Source organism: Macaca fascicularis, chromosome 11, assembly GCF_037993035.2.
Source record: "Macaca fascicularis isolate 582-1 chromosome 11, T2T-MFA8v1.1".
Taxonomy (NCBI): Eukaryota; Metazoa; Chordata; class Mammalia; order Primates; family Cercopithecidae; genus Macaca; species Macaca fascicularis.
Window position 1 is genome coordinate 128,230,849 of NC_088385.1, and position 18,426 is coordinate 128,249,274.

Consider the following 18,426-nt stretch of genomic DNA (forward strand, 5'->3'; position numbering starts at 1 on the left):
GAGTAGCTGGGACTACAGGCACATGCCACCACAACTGACTAATTTTTGTATTTTTAGTAGAGATGGGGTTTTGCCATGTTGGCCGGTTGGTTTCGAACCCAGGGTCTCAGATGATCCACCTGCCTCAGCCTCCCAAAGTGCTGGGATTACAGGCATGAGCCACCATGCCCAGCCTAAAAGAAATCCTGAATTTGACATTTGTGCCACCACACCCAGCAAATTTTTGTTCTTTGTTTTTTGTTTTGTTTTGTTTTGTTTTTTGAGACGGAGCTTCGCTCTTGTCGCCCAGGCTGGAGTGCAGTGGCACGATCTCAGCTCACTGGAACCTCCATCTCCCAGGTTCAAGTGATTCTCCTGCCTCAGCCTCCCGAGTAGGTGGGATTACAGGCTCACGCCACCGTACCCAGCTAATTTTTATTTTTAGTAGAGACGAGTTTTCACCATATTGGCCAGGATGGCCTCGAACTCCTGGCCTCAGGTGATCCACCCACCTCGGCCAACCAAAGTTCTGGGATTACAGGTGTGAGCCACTGTGCCTGGCCCAAAGCATCTCATTGTATAAATCCAACAATTTATTTATCCATTCGTTGTTTGAGTACATTTAGGTTATTTCCTGCTTTCCCTCTTACAAGCAATGCTGCAGAAACATTCTGGCCCATAGCTCCTCCGGCACTGTACAAGAGTTTCCCTAGGGCACATACATAAGAGTTGTATTGCTGGGTCATGGGGAATGCTCTTCTTCAAATGTACTTGCTATTGTCAAACCTGAGCTGTCTTTTCAGGAGCCTACTAGTGGTTCTCAGCCCTGGCTATGCATTAGAATCACTTGGGAACTTTTAAAAAATATGTGGGTATCTGGATAACTCCCCTGACCCATGGAATCATAGTCTCCAGGGATGGGACTGGGGACCTGCAATTTTGAAAGCTCCCTGGGTGGTTACACAGCCAAGGTGGAGAACAGCTGGGACTGAGTCTTGGCCCACTCTGTCTCAGCTTCCCAAGGTCAGCTTATCTTAGACTTGCTAATATCACTCAGCAGCTGGGCAGAGAGAAGGGACTAAATAAGTAAAGTCTGAATGAGTAAACAAAACATTTAAAACGAACCCTTTAGGGCTGGGTGCAGTGGCTCATGCCTGTAATCCCAGCACTTTGGGAGGCCAAGGCGGGTGTATCACTTGAGGTTAGACATTCAAGACCAGCCTGACCAACATGGTGAAACCTTGTCTCTACTAAAAATAGAAAAATTAGCCAGACGTGGTGGTTCACACCTGTAATCCCAGCACTTTGGGAGGCTGAGGTGGGTGGATTACTTGAGGTTGGGCATTTAAGACCAGCCTGACCAACATGGCAAAACCTTGTCTCTACTAAAAATACAAAAATTAGCCAAGTGTGGTGGTATGCGCCTGTAATCCCAGCTACTCAGGAGGCTGAGGCAGGAGAATCACTTGAGCCTGGAAGGCAGAGGTTGCAGTGAGCTGAGATGGTGCCACTGCACTCCAGCCTGGGCTACAGAGCAAGACTCCATCTCAAAAAAACAATAAAACAAACCCTTTAGGCTGGGTGCGGTGGTGAATGCCGGTAATCCCGGTAACTATCTCCTACTGTTGTGAGGGTTAAAGGAGATGGTGCATGTAGAGCACTTGGCACTTATGAAGTGCTCAAGAAAGAGCAGCTCCTGCAGCCTGGTGCAGTGGCCCACACCTGTAACCACAACGTGTTGGGAGGCTGAGGCAGGAGAATTACTTGAGGCCAAGAGTTCGAGACCAGCCTGGGCAACATAAAGAGACCACCCCCACCACCGCCCCTCTCTATAAAAAATAATAAAAACTAGCTGAATGTGGTGGTACATACCTGTAGTTCCAGCTACTCAGGAGGCTGAGGTGGGAGGATCAACTTGAGCTCGGGAGTTGGAGGCTGCAGTGAGCTCCACGCCACTGCACGCCAGCCTGGGTGACAGAGCAAGGCCCTTTCTCTGGAATAAAAAAAAAAAAGAGAGGCTGGGCGCAGTGTCTCACGCCTGTAATCCCAGCTATTTGGGAGGCTGAGGCAGGAGAATTACTTGAACCTGGGAGGTGGAAGTTGCAGTGAGCCGAGATCCCTACCATCGCACTCCAGTCTGGGCAACAAGAGCAAAACTCTGTCTCAAAAAAAAAAAAAAAAGAGAGAGAGAGTAGTTGCCATTTTTAATGTTATTGATAAAGCAGGTAGGTGTTTCTGAAAATGCACCAGACACTGTCTTAGACTGGAAGGTGCTGATGTGTTACTGAACCTCCAGACAAAGCTGGCGAACCTACCGGGGCGGGACTTTCTGACTTGAGAAGCTGTCCTATCTATGAGGGTCCATGTTAGAGAACATTAAAGAGTAGGATTGGGGGCAGTAGCTTTCCTGTGGCAAGTCCTCACTAGGTGCCAGATACTGGGCAAAGGAGTTTGCAGACATCTCTCATTTCATCCTCGCAATCCATGAGGCAGGTATGACTATTCTTCCCATTGTCCAGAGAGGGAAAACAAGTCACATGGAAGCAAGTCATGCAGCAGAGCTAGGATTGGAACGGAAGTGCCTGCATCCTCCAGCACCTGCATCCCAACCCGCTGTGCTATGCCTCCCATTGATGCTTTCCCATGTCTGCCATTTAGCTTTGCTCTGGTGAGTGACAAGTTGTACCAGCGGAAAGAGCCTGTCATCAGTTCTGTGCACACTAAGGTGAAGGGGATAGCAGAGGTGAAAGAGGAGATCATGGAGAATGGAGTGAAGAAGTTGGTGCACAGTGTCTTTGACACTGCAGACTACACCTTCCCTTTGCAGGTAAGCACCTTGTAGCATTCTCCCAGGCTCGTCGCTGGTCACCATCGCCAGGGCCTTGCTCCCTCCCCCTAGGATCTAGAGCCTCACTCCAGAAAAAACGTTGGCCCTATTTTAAAAGCTCTGTGAACATCTCAACTGAGAAAACCTAAAAATTGCAAATCTGGGTGAGATCCAGGAGATGATCCTTTGCTTTATCAAGTCCTACAGGGTTTCTCAAAATAGCCGCATGTCCTGGTACATTGAAAACAGGATTTGATTCACTCACACTTGATTTATATGCAGCTTTTTAGAGGCACAGCCACCAAGCCAGCAAGGTCTGCCTAGATTTAGAAGGACAGAGAACTTTCGGCCGGGTGCAGTGGCTCACGCCTGTAATCCCAGCACTTTGGGAGGCCGAGGCGGGCGGATCACAAGGTCAGGAGATCGAGACCACGGTGAAACCCCGTCTCTACTAAAAATACAAAAAATTAGCCGGGCGCGGTGGCGGGCGCCTGTAGTCCCAGCTACTCAGGAGGCTGAGGCAGGAGAATGGCGTAAACCCAGGAGGCGGAGCTTGCAGTGAGCCGAGATCGCGCCACTGCACTCCAGCCTGGGCGACAGAGCGAGACTCCATCTCAAAAAACAAAAAAAAAACAAAAAAAAACAACAACAAAAAAAGAAGGACAGAGAACTTTCTACCGAAGAGTACCAGCCCTTCTAGATTGTGTGGCGTTCTATCAACAAAAACGACTCCAGGAGACCATTCTTGGGTACATTTTTCCACCAAGAAAGGATGTAAATGACAAAAAGAAGAAAGGCATCTGTCACTGAAAGAAGGCGTGTGACTTCTAAATTTGCAAGCAGGGAAAATGAAAGCAGAATTGCCAAAAAGGAGAAATTAAAGTAGGGTTGAGGAGGCCAAAAAACAGAGAAGGGGGCAGGAGGGACGAAGGGGCAAGTTTGTGGCCTGGGGAGCTAAAATGCTTTGCAAAACCCTATAAAGCCCACGTTGCTATCTATTTGTTTCTAACAGCCGGTCATTAAAATCCTGTGATTGCTCGGGTGGTGGGATGCCCTAGTGCCTTTCATTAAAGTCCGGGAAAATCTGAACAGTGTTCCAGTGAAGCCTGCTCCCCTACCCTCGCCTCCTCAGGTCTCTTGAGTTTCAATTTAATGAGATTTTACTGTGTTAAAAAAAAAAAAACACGAAAAGGCTGCTTTTGAGACTGCAGTGGTAAATGACTCCTCAACTCATGCAAATGCTCCTTCACCCTCCCTCAGCTCAGCAGGGCTGCCCGTCCAGCTTTGATATTAAGCACTCGGCATATTCCAAGTTGCCCACAGACCCTGATTTCTAGAAGCTTAGAAAAGTGGAGAGGTTCGCCCAGCAAGCTGGATTATTATAATCAAGTAGTTCTCTTTTCAAAGGCTTTGCATTTCTTTAGCCTCTCTTTCTCCACAGGGGAACTCTTTCTTCGTGATGACAAACTTTCTCAAAACAGAAGGCCAAGAGCAGCGGTTATGTCCCGAGGTAAGGAGGGGACCTGGAGTGGTGGGTCAGGTCGTAAGAGTTCCTGGGGGAGATGCACGTCAGAAGAAGCAGAAATTAGGACCCTGGGGTGTATTTCAGCCCACAAATATTTACCTGCCTCTTTTCTGGGGTAGGGCTGGGCTGAGTGGAGGAAGGGAGAGAACACATGGCAGTGTCTCTCCATGGCCACCGGATCTTTGTCTGTCTGCCTCAGTCTCCGGTTCTAGCACTAGGGACCCGTGCAGACGTCAACCCTGCTCTTTCTATCTCTGGCTCTCTTCGCAGCTTATGACAATGGTGATTCTTGGCATTTGCACAACATTTCACATTTGATTTGAGGCTCACAATGACTTTAGGAGAAAATGGCATTTTACAAACCAGAACACAGATTCAGAGAGGTTGTGACTTCCCCAGGGTCACACAGCTTGCTGCAGGCACAGCCAGGGTTAGGACCTGAGTGTCCTCACTCACAGCTTCTCTTACTATGGTTCACAGTTAACTGTCTGCAGGGCCAGTTTTGGAAAACCCTGGCACACAGCTCTCTTGCTCATTCACCCACTTCTTAGAGTCTCAGCCTCTCCATCAGGTGCATGGGCCCCCATAGTTCCCTGCCACCAACCCAGACAATCTTTCCCAACTTGGCTCTGCCCTCTCCACAATGCTGCCTCTTTCTGGAAGAGCTTCTTCCCTATCAAATCATATTTGTTTTATTCTGGGCCAGGCACGGTGGCTCACACCTATAATCCCAGCACTTTGGGAGCCCAAGGCAGGAGGATCACTGGAGCCCAGGAGTTCAAGACCAGCCTGGGCAACATAGTGAGACCTTGTCTCTAAAAACAAAACAAAACAAAAACTGTATTTGTCCTATTCTGTACCTCACCATCCTGCTCTCTGCTCTTCAAGATGAAAACCAGCTAAGTTTATCTATACCAGCATGTTACTGCTAGGCATTAGCGGTAACTCCCAACCTCCCAGCCTCCCCTCTCAGGTAACGTAACTGTGCTGTACCAAGGACCATTCCCAGCACTGACAATTGCAGCAACGCTGGTGGTACCCAGCCAGATCCTCCACTGGTGAGTAGGCCCAGCCCTGCCGGTGGGGTTTTGCTCACGGGCCCACTCTGGCAACAAGGTCTAGCTTCCTGAGTGTCCAGGAACTCTGGGCAAAAGTGCTCTCTTAGAGTACAGTCTTTGCCATCATTTGTACCCAAACTCAGAACCAGCATAACATTCCCTTGGTGTCTATCTTGATAACACTCCCCCTAAAAGGAGAGCTTTCTTTGTTTGTTTTGTCCTCATCGCCCCTTAACTCTCCCTGCCATTCAGGTGAAATCTCTGACAGCCAGGCCAGCCAAGCCCTCCCTTCTGTCTCCCTTCCCAGCAGTGTTCTGTCTCCAATCCAGTTTGGGGGCCCTGGTTCTCTTTTGTCCCATCCTTTGGTCATCTCTACACCACACTCCACCCCCGTGTATACATAAAGACACTTTTGGAGTTATTGAGACTTGGAAGAAAGAGAGTTAGGATAGCCCAGAGATTAACAGCCTGGGCTCAGAAGCTAGACTGCTAAAGGTTCAAAACTTAAAATTCTTAGCTCTGTGACCTCAGGCAGGTGACTCTTCACCTCTCTGTGCCAAGTTGTGTGCATCTATAAAATGGGGCTGAGAACAAAACCTAGCTGTTCAGATCATTGAAACAAATGAGTGAATACCTGTGACGTGCTTAAAACAAGGCATGGTACCTTATAAGCACTTAGTGAATGTCAGCTCTTATGATTCAAATGACATGTTACTCCTCAGATGGAATGTCACTCAGAGTGGCTGGAACCCAACAGGCTCCGTGGAGGCACTGCCAGCCCAGAGAGCACATGTGACTCTTTGGGATTTTAACTTGCACTCCAGGCTGGTTTGGGCTGGTCTAATTGGACATTCACCTCCTCTCTGCCCATCAACACCCTTCTATCTCTGGTTGTCTCGGTAAATATGACCAAGTTCCAGTTACACACCAACCTGAATAGATATTTGCTCCAGTTACCTGTGGCTTCAAAACAAACTACCCTGATCATGGTGGGCTTAACACAAGCATTTTATTAACTTTCACAGTTCAGTGGTTGACTGAGTTCAGCTGGGTGGTTCTTCTACTGGTGTCACTAGGGATCTCTCAAGGAGCTGCAGTCGGATGGCAGCTGGGGTTGGCATCCCTTGGAGCTTCAGTTGGCACCCAGGGATAGCTAGACATCTCTTCCTCTCTGGGAACCCCTAAGAGTTTCCCTCTCTTCAAGGTCTCTCTGCATTGTCTCTCCAGCAGGGTAGTCAAACTTTCCAATAGTGGCTCAGGTTCCTCAAAACAAAACAAAACAAAACAAAACAAAAAAATAGAAGCTTCCTGGCCTTCTTAAGGCTTAGGCCTGGAACTGGCAACAGCATTCCTTCTGCTGCTTCTATTGGTTTTGCAGTCACAGCACAGGTTCAGCTTCAGAAAGCAGAGGAAACACTCCACCTCTCAATGGGGAAAGTGACCAAGAATTTGTGGCCATCTTTAATCCATGCAACAATCACAAAAGAGAAGATTACAACAAAACTAATGCTGTTTGTTTTTTTTTTTTAATTTTAGAATTCCTTTTGGAGAGCAAAATAAAATTGATTTCTCTTCTTTCCTGAGATTCATCTCCAGTTGATAATGAAAATGTAACTTTCCATGAGCCACAGTGAATGATCACACATTCATTCCTTCCATGACTATCAAGACCTACTATTTGCCAGGCACTTGGGCTACAAAGATATGACCTTTGCTCTGTATTCAAAGGGTTCATAGTCTAATCTGGGGAGTCACAAGGGGAGGAGACCAACGGCATACCATGTAACTAAGGCAGCCTGGGAAATAAAGAGATCATGAGAGAATTTGAAAACTACAAGAAACATACATTGAGCATGTACTATGTGCTAAACTCTTTCTTTTCATAACTCATTTAATCTTCACAACAACCATGCAAGACAAATCTGTTGGCTGGGCACGGTGGCTCATGCCTGTAATCCCAGCACTTTGGGAGGCCGAGGCAGGCGGATCACGAGGTCAGGAGTTCAAGACCAGCCTGGCCAAGATGGTAAAACATCATCTCTACTAAAAATACAAAAATTAGCCAGACATGGTGGTGTGTGCCTGTAATCCCAGCTACTTGGGAGGCTGAGGCAGGAGAATTGCTTGAACCCAGGAGGTGGAGGTTACAGTGAGCCAAGATCACACCACTGCACTCTAACCTGGTCAACAGAGCAAGACTGTCTCAAAAAAAAAAAAAAAAAAAAAAAGGCAAATCTGTTCACCCTGCTTTTACAGATGAGGAAACTGAGGCTCAGAGAAGTGAGTGAGTTGGCTGAGGTCTCTCAGCTAGAAAATGGTGCAGCTACTGCTGAACCAGGTATACCTGGGTCCAAGACCTAGGTCCTTGGCCTGAATCACTGTAGAAGCCACAAATTACACAGATGACAAGGAGCAGAGGCTATTTTCACACCTATGTCATATTCTGGCTTCCTCAAGACTGGCCATGAAGCCTGCTCCCTAGAAAACAGGAAGAGAAATATGCATAAACCAGGGCAGCTCATTTCTCTCTTCCACGTTCTGTCCTTCAGCCCTGAGACCCAGCTGGTCTCATTTTCTTAGGCCAGGCGAGTGTCCTGGCCAATGTCTCTCAGTTCCATGTGTCCTGCTGAGTCTCTGCACCTGTTTGCCCTGCTTAGTCCTTTCAGCCACAGGGCCACTTGGACCAAACCACCTGTTCTCCACCCCAGCCAGCATCCCTGAAAGTGATTCCTAGCTGCCCAGACCTCTGCTTTACCCATTTTTATTCATTTTTATTGGGATATAATTCACATACCATAAACCCCACTATTTTAAAGCGTACAATTCAGTGGTTTTTAGTATATTCACAGAGTTGTGCAACCATCACCACCATCTAATTCCAGAACATTTTCCTTTCTTTTCTTTTCTTTTTTTTCCTTCCTTCCTTCCTTCCCTCCCTTCCCTCCTCCCTCCCTCCCTCCCTCCTTCCTTCCTTCCTTCCTTCCTTCCTTCCTTCCTTCCTTCCTTCCTTCCTTCCTTCCTTCTTTCCTTCCTTCCTTATGGAGTTTTGCTCTTGTCACCCAGGCTGGAGTGCAGTGACACCATCTCAGCTCACTGCAACCTCCGCCTCCTGGGTTCAAGCGATTCTCCTGCCTCAGCCTTCCTAGTAGCTGGGATTACAGGCACATACCACCATGCCTGATAATTTTTGTATTTTTAGTAGAGATGGGGTTTCACCACATTGGGCAGGCTGGTCTCAGACTCCTGACCTCGGGTGATTGACCTCCTAAGTGCTGGCATTACAGGCGTGATGAGCCATGGCGCCCAGCCTCCAGAACATTTTCATCACCCACAAAGGAACCCCAAACCCATTAGCAGTCACTCCCCATTCTCCCCTTCCCCTGGTCCCTGGCCACCACCAATCTGCTTTCTGTCTCTATAGATGCCTATTCTGGACATTTCCTATAAATAGAATCGTACATGGTGTGGCCTTTTGTGTCTGGCTTCTTTCACTCAGCATCATGTTCTCAAGGTCCATCCATGTTGTACACTGCGTCAACGCTTCATCCTTCTTATGGCTAAATAAGATTCTGTGTATGAATGTACCACATTTTATTTGTCCATTCATCTGTCAGTGGACACTTGCGTGGTTTCCACTTTTTGGCAATTCTGAGCAGTGCTGCTCTAAGCATTCGTGTGCACATCCTGGTGGATATCGAATCTCTTCTCCGCGTCTTAGTAACACACGTCACTTACTCCCCACTCTCTCATCCTTCTATCTGCAGTATCCCACCCGCAGGACGCTCTGTTCCTCTGACCGGGGTTGTAAAAAGGGATGGATGGACCCACAGAGCAAAGGTACCTTCTGTTTCTTTTCCCGAGACCCTAGGGTTGGATGGTCAGGCATCTTGGTGACATTTGTGATGCCCAGTTCAGGTCTTCAGCCTCTGCTCTCAGCTGTCCTCTTCCACCATCACCAAGCCATAGGCGAGTCTGCCCATGCTTCGGCTCTGTCCCCAGCAGACCAGCTGCTGACTGTAAACATGACTCCAGTTTTCCAGTGAGAGAAGCTCCTAAAAATCTAGCAGGTTCAGGTTCTAATCGGTAGAAAAATCACATGGCCTATAGTATCATCTGAATATTCTAAACTTCCCCCTGAATCAAAGGTTAAGGACCATGAACTTATACCCCCAGGGAACCTGGCAGTAATACCCATATTAACCTGCAAATTTTTTATTTTATTTTAATTTTTACTTTTCAAAAATTTTTTGTACTGTTTTACTTTTGATTTTACTTATATCTAAGAACAGTGCTATTGTGATACCTGCAGAATTTCTTTATCTCATGTTTTAACTTAGAAAGGCACAGGGCACCGGGTGCAGAGGCTCGTGCCTGTAATCCCAGCACTTTGGGAGGGTGAGGCAGATGGATGCTTGAGGTCAGGGATTCGAGACTAGCCTGGAAAACATGGTGAAACCCCATCTCTACTAAAAATACAAAAATTAGCCAGGCATGGTGGCACGTGCTTATAATCCCAGCTACTTGGGAGGCTGAGACATGAGAATCACTTGAACCTGGAAGGCGGAGGTTGCATTGAGCCAAGATCATGCCACTGCACTCCAGCATGGGTGACAAAGCTAGACTCTGTAAAAAAAAAAAAAAAAAAAAAAAAGCACAGGGCAATTTTTAAAATACTGCAAAAAAAAAAAAAAAAATTCCGTGGTTATGATGCAAATGCACACAAAAAGGCACATGGCCATTACTGCATTCTACTCCATACTATATGTGTATTTGAGTTGGTATAAAGATTATTTTAACACTGCTCACTATTTAATTAATTCTCCCTTGGAAGCTGGTTAATCATCCTGACACTCCAGGAAGATGCGCCATGCTTATTTCATGGCTTGGCGCATCCTGGACAGACTGTGTACCCCTTGAGGGACTTGTGCCCTTTGGAGAGGCCATGTTCTAGTCCATTTATACTAAGTGAGAGCATACACCTGTTCCGCTCCCCTCATGGGCACCTTTTCTTGTAAAGAAACAAAAGAGCCAGCAGAATCCACAGTCTTCCTGTGTTCTGTCTGATCTCTATTATGTTTCGCTCATTTGCCTTGCCTTGTGTTCATTGTGGTTAGGATGGGCTTGATGGAAGCTGAAGCTGCGTGGGTTGGAAAGCCTGGTCAAAGCCTAGTCTTTTGCCTGGGTTGAGTTAATGATGTTCCTCCTAGAGAACTTTCTCTCCACAGTTCTTTCACATCTGTGGTTCTATGATGCTTTGGCCCCTATAGGAATTCAGACCGGAAGGTGTGTAGTGTATGAAGGGAACCGGAAGACCTGTGAAGTCTCTGCCTGGTGCCCCATCGAGGCAGTGGGAGAGGCCCCCCGGTGAGTCGCATGGGGACACAGACACAGTGGCCCTCAGCAGCGACCAGATGAGGCCTTGCCGAGGCTGCTTGGGCCTTCCCCTCTCAGCACAGCCCTGCAAAGTCCTGGGTCCTACTGGCTTGGGGACCCCTGCGCTCTGGATGCACTGCTTGGCACAAACTAGTGTCTCTGGGAGGGCCCTGGTGGTTGGTAAACTATTATAACAATTCTGTACCAACTGGTAAATAGCTACTACCCTGAGCATCCTTGGGTGTCCCTGGCCCCCTTCCCTCCCCCAGATCTTCCAGGGTACCCCCAGACCCCCTCCTCTAGTGCCACAGCAGGGTCCCTTCTGACTTGTCAGTGTCCATACTGAGTGATTAAGGATAGGAAGGAAGGAGTGAGATGGAAGGGAAGGATGAAGCAAGGAAAGAGAAGAGGAAGGAGAGGAAAAAGGAGAAGAGGGAGGGTAAAAGAGGGGAGGTAAAGGAAGTTTTCTCAAATTAAATGCTCACAATGACATACAGATTTGGTGGTCCCTTGTATTGATGCTTCGCTTCAATACACAAAATCATGATGTTAAATCTCAGAAGCCACAAGGGCTGATGTATTTCAGCAGAGAAAGAAAGACCTGGATTCAATTCCTAGCTCTAACACTTTTTGCTGTGTGTCCTTGGGCAAGTGGCTTAACCTCTCTGAGTTTCAGTGTCCTCACCTGTAAAAGCAAAATAATAATTTCACCAACCTCATAGGGCTGTTGTAAGGACTAAATGAGATGATACTTGTACAGTTATTGTAAGGTAAGCCCCAAACCTGGCTTACACATACACACACACACACACACACACACAAAATCTGCCCCTGAAAGTGTGGTGGTTCTAGACTAGCACTGTCCAATAGAACTTTATGCAGTGATGGAAATGTTCTATATCTGTGCTGTCCAATAGGGCAGCTGCTAGGTACATGTGGCTATTGAGTACATGAAGTGTGACTACTGAATTTTTGAAAGATAGATAGATGATAGATGATAGATAGATAGATAATAGATAGATAGAGTCTTGCTATGTTGCCCAGGCTGGTTTTGAACTCCTGGGCTCAAGCGATCCTCCTCCTGCCTTGGCCTCCCAAAGTTTTGGGATTACAGGTGTGAGCCATTGCTCCCAGCCTGAGTTTTTCATTTAATTTAAATTTAAATTGCCACACATGTCTAGTGGCTACCATATTGGACAGCGCAGTTCTAGACCAACATGATTCAGGATCATTCCCGCAGCATCGCGGAGCAAAGAGAAAACTGCCCCAAGCTGGCTCATAGAAGGCTCAGGCGAAGGTTTCCCAATGCCGGGACAGGGGGTGCGCTCAGCAGCATCACCCCTTATGGTTCTCAATCGCCAGTAGCTCCACTCGGGTTCATTTCTAGGTCAAGGGCATTTCTTTGTCACAGAAGGAATCACCCAGTTCTGGGAGATACAGCAGCCTCCACTCAGGTAGTCCTTGGTTCAAGACAAGTGGCCCTTGACTGACTGTGGTTTCAGTTCCAGCTCCGCCATCAACTCACTCATTAAATAAACTGCATCTCCAGTGTGCCTGCCGCTGGGCTGGATTTTGATGTGACCTGGGCAAGCAACTCCCTGAACTTCAGTTTCTCATATATTATATGAATTAGCTAAGACGGTTCATTTAATCATTCATTCAACACATCCATCACCATGTAGCAGATGTTAGATATTTATCTCATACGTGACTATGCATAAGAGACTTTGCTAAGGTTTAGGTAAAATACAAGTCCCAGATATGGAGCAAGTCCCAACCACTGTACATACCTGAATGTGTAATTATGTCAGTGTGACAGGTGCCACAGTAAATGCCATTGGGTCTTGTATTAGTCCATTCTCACACAAAGAACTACCTAGCCAGGTGCGGTGGCTCACACCTGTAATCCCAGCACTTTGGGAGGTTAAGGCAGGCGGATCACTTGAGGTCAGGAGTTCGATACCAGCCTGGCCAACATGGTGAAACCCTGTCTCTACTAAAAAATACAGAAATTAGCCAGGTGTGGTGGCACACACCTGTAATCCCGGCTACTCGGGAGGCTGAGGCAGGAGAATCACTTGAACCCAGGAGGTGGAGGTTGCAGTGACCCAAGATGTGCCACTGCACTCCAGCCTGGGTGACAGAGTGAGACTCCATCTCAAAAAAAAAAAAAAAAAAAAAAAAAAAAAAAAAAAGACCTACCTTTTTTTTCGGTAAGAGACCGAATACTTTATGAAAAAAAGAGGTTTAATTGACTCACAGTTCCACAGGCTTAACAGGAAGCCTCAGGAGACTCACAATCATGGCAGAAGGCGAACGGGAAGCAAACACATCTTACCATGATGGAGCAGGAGGGGGGCTGCGGGGGATGTGCCGCGCACTTCAGATCAGATCTCGGGAGAGCCCACTCACTATCAGGAGAACAGCAAGGGGGAAGTCCGGCCCCATGATTCAGTCACCTCCCACCAGGCCCCTCCTCCGGCACATGGGGATTACAATTCGAGATGAGATTTGGGTGGGGACACAGAGAAAAACCATATCAGATCTCAAGAAGGGAGAACTTCTTCTTGGAGGAGCTGGAGGGGCTTTGTGGAGAGTTTCAGAATGCTTTGCCCACTAGGTTCGCTGTATCCATTTCTCTTCACGCATCCCAAAGACCAACCAAGAAACCAGAAACCTCTGGTCCCACTGGCCCATAGGCTCCCTCGGTCCCCACCGTCACTAATGGCCATTTTGCATGTCTCTCTCCCAGGCCTGCTCTCTTGAACAGTGCGGAAAACTTCACCGTGCTCATCAAAAACAATATCGACTTCCCCGGCCACAACTACACCACGTAAGTGCCCAGGCTGCCTCGCTGTCTTAGTTATCTACTGCTGCGTAATAAATTATCCCAAACCTCAGAAGCCTGAAACAAGAAATGCCTATTGTCTCCCATGGTTTCTGTGGGTTAGGAATCTGGGAATGACTTTGCTGTGTGGTTCTCGCTCAAGGTCTGTCAGGTTGTAGCCAAGCTGTCAACCAGGGCTACAGTCATTTCTAGGCTTGACTGGAGCTGGAGAACCCTTTTCCAAGCTCTCACACAGTTGCTGGTGGGAGGGCTCAGTTCCTCGCCCTAGGACCACTTGAGTATCCTTGGTATACGGTGGCTGGCTTCTCCCAGAGCAAGTGACCCAAGAGAGATAGAGCAAGCAACCGAGAGTATAACCGAGATGTAACCAAGAGTCTAACCAAGAAGGAACCAGGAGTATAACCAAGATGGAAGCCACAGTCTTTGGGAGCGACACTTCTGCCATATGCCATTGGTGACACAGATTAACCCTGGTCCAATGTGAGAGGCCACTGCCCAGGGGTCCCAGGAGGCAGGGATCGTTTGGGGCTTTCATGGAACCTCTCCACCACACTGGCTCACTCCTGGGAAAGAGACAGATCTGTTTTCACTCGAGATGTTTGTTTGTTTGCTTTTAATTATGCACAGGAGAAACATCTTGCCTGGTTTAAACATCACTTGTACCTTCCACAAGACTCAGAATCCACAGTGTCCCATTTTCCGACTAGGAGACATCTTCCGAGAAACAGGCGATAATTTTTCAGATGTGGCAATTCAGGTTGGTGGTGCTTTGTACACTGGGATGTAGGGCTATGTGTCTGGGGATGGAGGATGTCAAACGGCCAAGAGGCCGGGCCACTGGGTCTTCATAATGTGGCTCACATTTACTGAGCATTTAGTAAATTCACCCTCTGTGCTAAGGGCTTTACCTACACTACCTCATCAAATCCCAAAACAATCTTATGAGTGAGAGCTACTTGGTGTATTCCTTTCCTATGGCTGCCATAACAAGTTAGCAAAGCTTACTGGCTTAAAACAACACATATTTGCTTATGTTGCCAGAGATCAGAAGTTGGAGACGATTTTCCCTGAGCCAGGGCCGTGCTCCCTCCGGGGCTTTAGGGGAGAATCCAGTTCCTCGGCTTTTCCACCTTCTGGAGCTGCATTCCTTGCATTTCTTCAAAGCCAGCGGCATGGAATCTTGCCTCAGTGGCCACTTTCACTCCCTTCTGTGTCCAATCTCTCTCTGCCTCTGTCTTATAAAGAGAGGGGGCATTTACAAGAGGGGGCATTTAAGGACCAGCTGGATAATCCAGGATAATCTCCCATCTCAAAATCCTTCATTTAGGATGGCCGCGGTGGCTCATGCCTGTAATCCCAGCACTTTGGGAGGCTGAGGTGGGCAGATCACCTGAGGTCAGGAGTTCAACACCAGCCTGGCCAACATGGTGAAACCCCATCTGTACTAAAGATACAAAAAAAAATAGCCAGGCATGGTGATGGGTGCCTGTAATCCCAGCTACTCGGGAGGTTGAGACAGTAGAATTGCTTGAACCTGGGAGGCGGAGGTTGCAGTGAGCTGAGATCATGCCCTTGCCCTCCAGCTTGGGTGACTAAAGCGAGACTCCATCTCAAAAAAAAAAAAAAAATCCTTCATGTAATCACATCTGCAAAGAGCTTTCCCTAGGGGAGTACTAGGAGGTAAAGCAGAAAATAAATTTGATAGAGTGCCCTGAATTCCAGTCTAATAAGTTTGGACTTGATCTTTAATGGGGGTGTGGGGGGCATTAAAGGTGTCTGAGTACAGGAGTGGTCTGTTGAAATTTGTATTTTAGGACACTGAGTTTAACAGTGGTGTGTCCCAGACAGGGGTAGGGAGAGTGAGGAGATGCGTTTGTGGCCGCCACAATAACACTTGTGCGAGTTAGATAGGGTTGTACACATGGTTCTTCAATCAGCATTTTTCCTCTAAAAATCTCAAGCAATCATGGCTATGCAGGGAGATGTCTGGCGGTTGCATAACTCACACCCAGCAGCCACAGAGACTGTCTCTTGTTGATCCTTCAGGGCGGAATAATGGGCATTGAGATCTACTGGGACTGCAACCTAGACCGTTGGTTCCATCACTGCCGTCCCAAATACAGTTTCCGTCGCCTTGATGACAAGACCACCAACGTGTCCTTGTACCCTGGCTACAACTTCAGGTAACTCCAAGGCCCCAGGTCAAACTCACCCAGTGGCTAAATCTCATTCCCAGCAATTGGTGAGACTAATTTTGGTTTCCAAGGCAACAAGATGAATGAAAAAAGACTTTCTTTAAGAACTAGGTGATAACTGAATTTTTTCCATAATTTTTTAAAATTCTCAAAGAGATGCACACTGTTTATTTTTTATTTAGTTATTTTTTTGAAATGGAGTCTTGCTCTGTCACCCAGGCTGGAGTGCAATGGCGCCATCTCGGTCACTGCAAACTTCCACCTCCCAGGTTCAAGCGACTCTCCTGCATCAGCCTTCCAAGTAGCTGAGATTACAGGTGGATGCACACTCTTTATAAAACAAACTACTGGGAAACAGAAAAGCATAGAGGGGGATCAAAATCACCCATAATTCCCCTACCCTGAAATAATCAATGATAACCCTCAGGGGAATTTTCCTCATCTGCACCAATTATTTCATACAGCTCCTATGAAATCATAGCATGCATACATATATATATATATGTATGTATAGTGGTATTCTGTGGGGTTTTTCATACCCCAGTCACTCAAAATTCTTTGTAACCATCACATTAATGATCATAACATTCCATTTTGTAGGTGAACAAATAACAAAATAACAACTGCTACAATTCAGGGAGTGTTTTCTTTTCTTTTTTTGTTTTTTGTTTTTGTTGTTTGTTTTTTTAGATGGAGTCACACTGTTTGCCCAGGCTGGAGTGCAGTAGCACGATCTCAGCTTACTGCAACCTCTGCCTCCTGGGTTCAAGCGATCCTCCCGCCTCCCAAGTATCTGGGACCACAGGCATGTGCCACCACACCCAGCTAATTTTTGTATATTCAGTAGAGGCGGGGTTTCACTATGTTGGCCAGTCTGGTCTCGAACTCTTGACCTCAAGTCATCTGCCCACCTCGGCTTCCCAAAGTGCTAGGATTACAGGCATGAGCCACTGCGCCTGGCCCAAGGAGGGTTTTCCATATACCAAGCACTCCCTGTCACCATCCCTAAAATCTCCCAACAACCCTGGAAGAAAGATATTATTGTTTCTGGAAGAAGATTTGCCCAAGACCCACAGCTGATAATACATGCTGCATAATTCTAACCCTCGTCACTCTGACCCTACACTCACACTCCATCCCTTCCTTCCCATCTCATGATTTTCTCACCCATGCCTCCATGATTGACTATTTGAGTTGCTTCCAGTTTTTCTATTACAGATAACCACAGTGTGCATCTTTGCACATAAACTTTTGTTTGAATTCCAGGTTACTTCCTTAGGATAAATTTCTAGACTTATTAAATCAAACGTTGTAAACATTTTATCATATGCTTTCAGATTTTTAAAAATATCTATGGTTATAATGTTTTGTTTTGTTTCATTTCTGAGACAGAGTCTCACTCTGTCACCCAGGTTGGAGTGGACTTGGTGCGATTATAGCTCACTGCAACCTCTGCCTCCCAGGCTCAAGCGATCCTCCCACCTCAGCCTCCTGAGTAGCTAGGACTACAGGTGCACGCCACCATGCCCAGCTAATTTTTAAAATTTTTTTGTAGAGACGGAGTCTCATTATATTGCCCAGGCTGGTCTCAAACTCCTAGCTCAAGCAATCCACCTGCCTCGGCCTCCTAAAGTGTTAGGATTGCAGGTGTGAGCCACTGCACCTGGTCTATACTTTTCATTTCTAGGATTTTTATTTGGTTCTTTTTCAAAGTCATCTATTATTGTTCCAGTGAGTCCCATTCTTACCTTAAGGATCCTACTACTTCTGTCCATTCTATTGTATCATTCCTTTCATACCGATCTATTATCCAAAGTAACTTGGGTGGGAGTTCTCCTCATGGGCTTTGAAATACTGTCTTCAGTAGAAAAGATCTTATGCAAAGTTCTGCATGTGCTGTGTGTTATGGAGGTATTCCTTATATATTACTCAAAGCAGCCTCATAAACTGGCAGGCAGCCCCTTAAATGTGTTTCTGTTTCTGTTTCTATTTTGTTTTGTTTTTTGGCCTGCATGATATTTTAAAACTTGAGACAGGCCAGGTGCAGTGGCTCATGCCTGTAATCCCAGCACTTTGGGAGGCCAAGGTGGGAGGATCACTTAAACCCAGGAGTTTGAGGCTAGCCTGGGCAACATAGGGAGACCCCATCTCTACAAATAATAATTTTTAAAACATCAGCCAGGTGTGGGCACATGCACCTCTGGTCCCAGCTGCTCAGGAGGCTGAGGCAGGAGGATTGTTTGTACCTGGGAGGTTGAGGCTGCAGTGAGCCGTGGCTGTGCTACTGCACTGCACTCCGGCCTGGGTGACACAGTGAGACCCTGTCTCAAAAATAAATAAATAAATAAAAAATAAAACTTGAGACATTCTATGTAAAACCTTGGACTTCCTGCTTTTCTTGAAAAATTAAACTATTTGATAAAAAAAATTAAACTATTTGACACCCCAAGGTCCATATCTTACATGGTGGCTGCGGGCTGGAGCTGAGTATCAGTGGTCCTACTTAGAAAGAGTCTGGGCTTTCTGGTTCATCACTGTCACTGCCACTCCTTAGTGCTTATACCTGGCCCGCATCCTCATTTCTGTCATCTGCCTGGCCCCTGTAGGCATTTGAGTTTGAA

At 46.9% G+C, this 18,426-nt stretch overlaps 1 protein-coding gene and 1 long non-coding RNA gene across 12 annotated transcripts in view; one reads left to right on the forward strand and one right to left on the reverse strand.

Annotated features, from left to right (window-relative positions):
* The window catches only part of P2RX7 (purinergic receptor P2X 7), a 55,413-nt gene that overhangs the window by 18,962 nt on the left and 18,025 nt on the right, over nt 1–18,426 (forward strand). For 3 of the 8 annotated variants that reach the window (XM_005572426.5, XM_065524912.2, XM_015431651.4), the window contains exons 2-8: nt 2,638–2,806; nt 4,248–4,316; nt 9,154–9,226; nt 10,657–10,753; nt 13,515–13,595; nt 14,238–14,367; nt 15,657–15,793. In XM_005572426.5, the coding sequence (XP_005572483.3) occupies nt 2,638–2,806; nt 4,248–4,316; nt 9,154–9,226; nt 10,657–10,753; nt 13,515–13,595; nt 14,238–14,367; nt 15,657–15,793 (756 nt within the window). The remainder of the gene's footprint in view (nt 1–2,637; nt 2,807–4,247; nt 4,317–9,153; nt 9,227–10,656; nt 10,754–13,514; nt 13,596–14,237; nt 14,368–15,656; nt 15,794–18,426) is intronic. The other 5 variants (XM_065524913.2, XM_074008083.1, XM_074008086.1 and 2 more) reach the window with 3 other exon arrangements.
* Nucleotides 1–18,426, reverse strand: part of LOC107126795 (uncharacterized) — a 61,827-nt gene that overhangs the window by 1,948 nt on the left and 41,453 nt on the right. For all 4 annotated transcript variants that reach the window (XR_012420783.1, XR_012420784.1, XR_010579629.2 and 1 more), the window contains one exon: nt 1,852–1,972. This is a non-coding gene — a long non-coding RNA (uncharacterized lncRNA). The remainder of the gene's footprint in view (nt 1–1,851; nt 1,973–18,426) is intronic.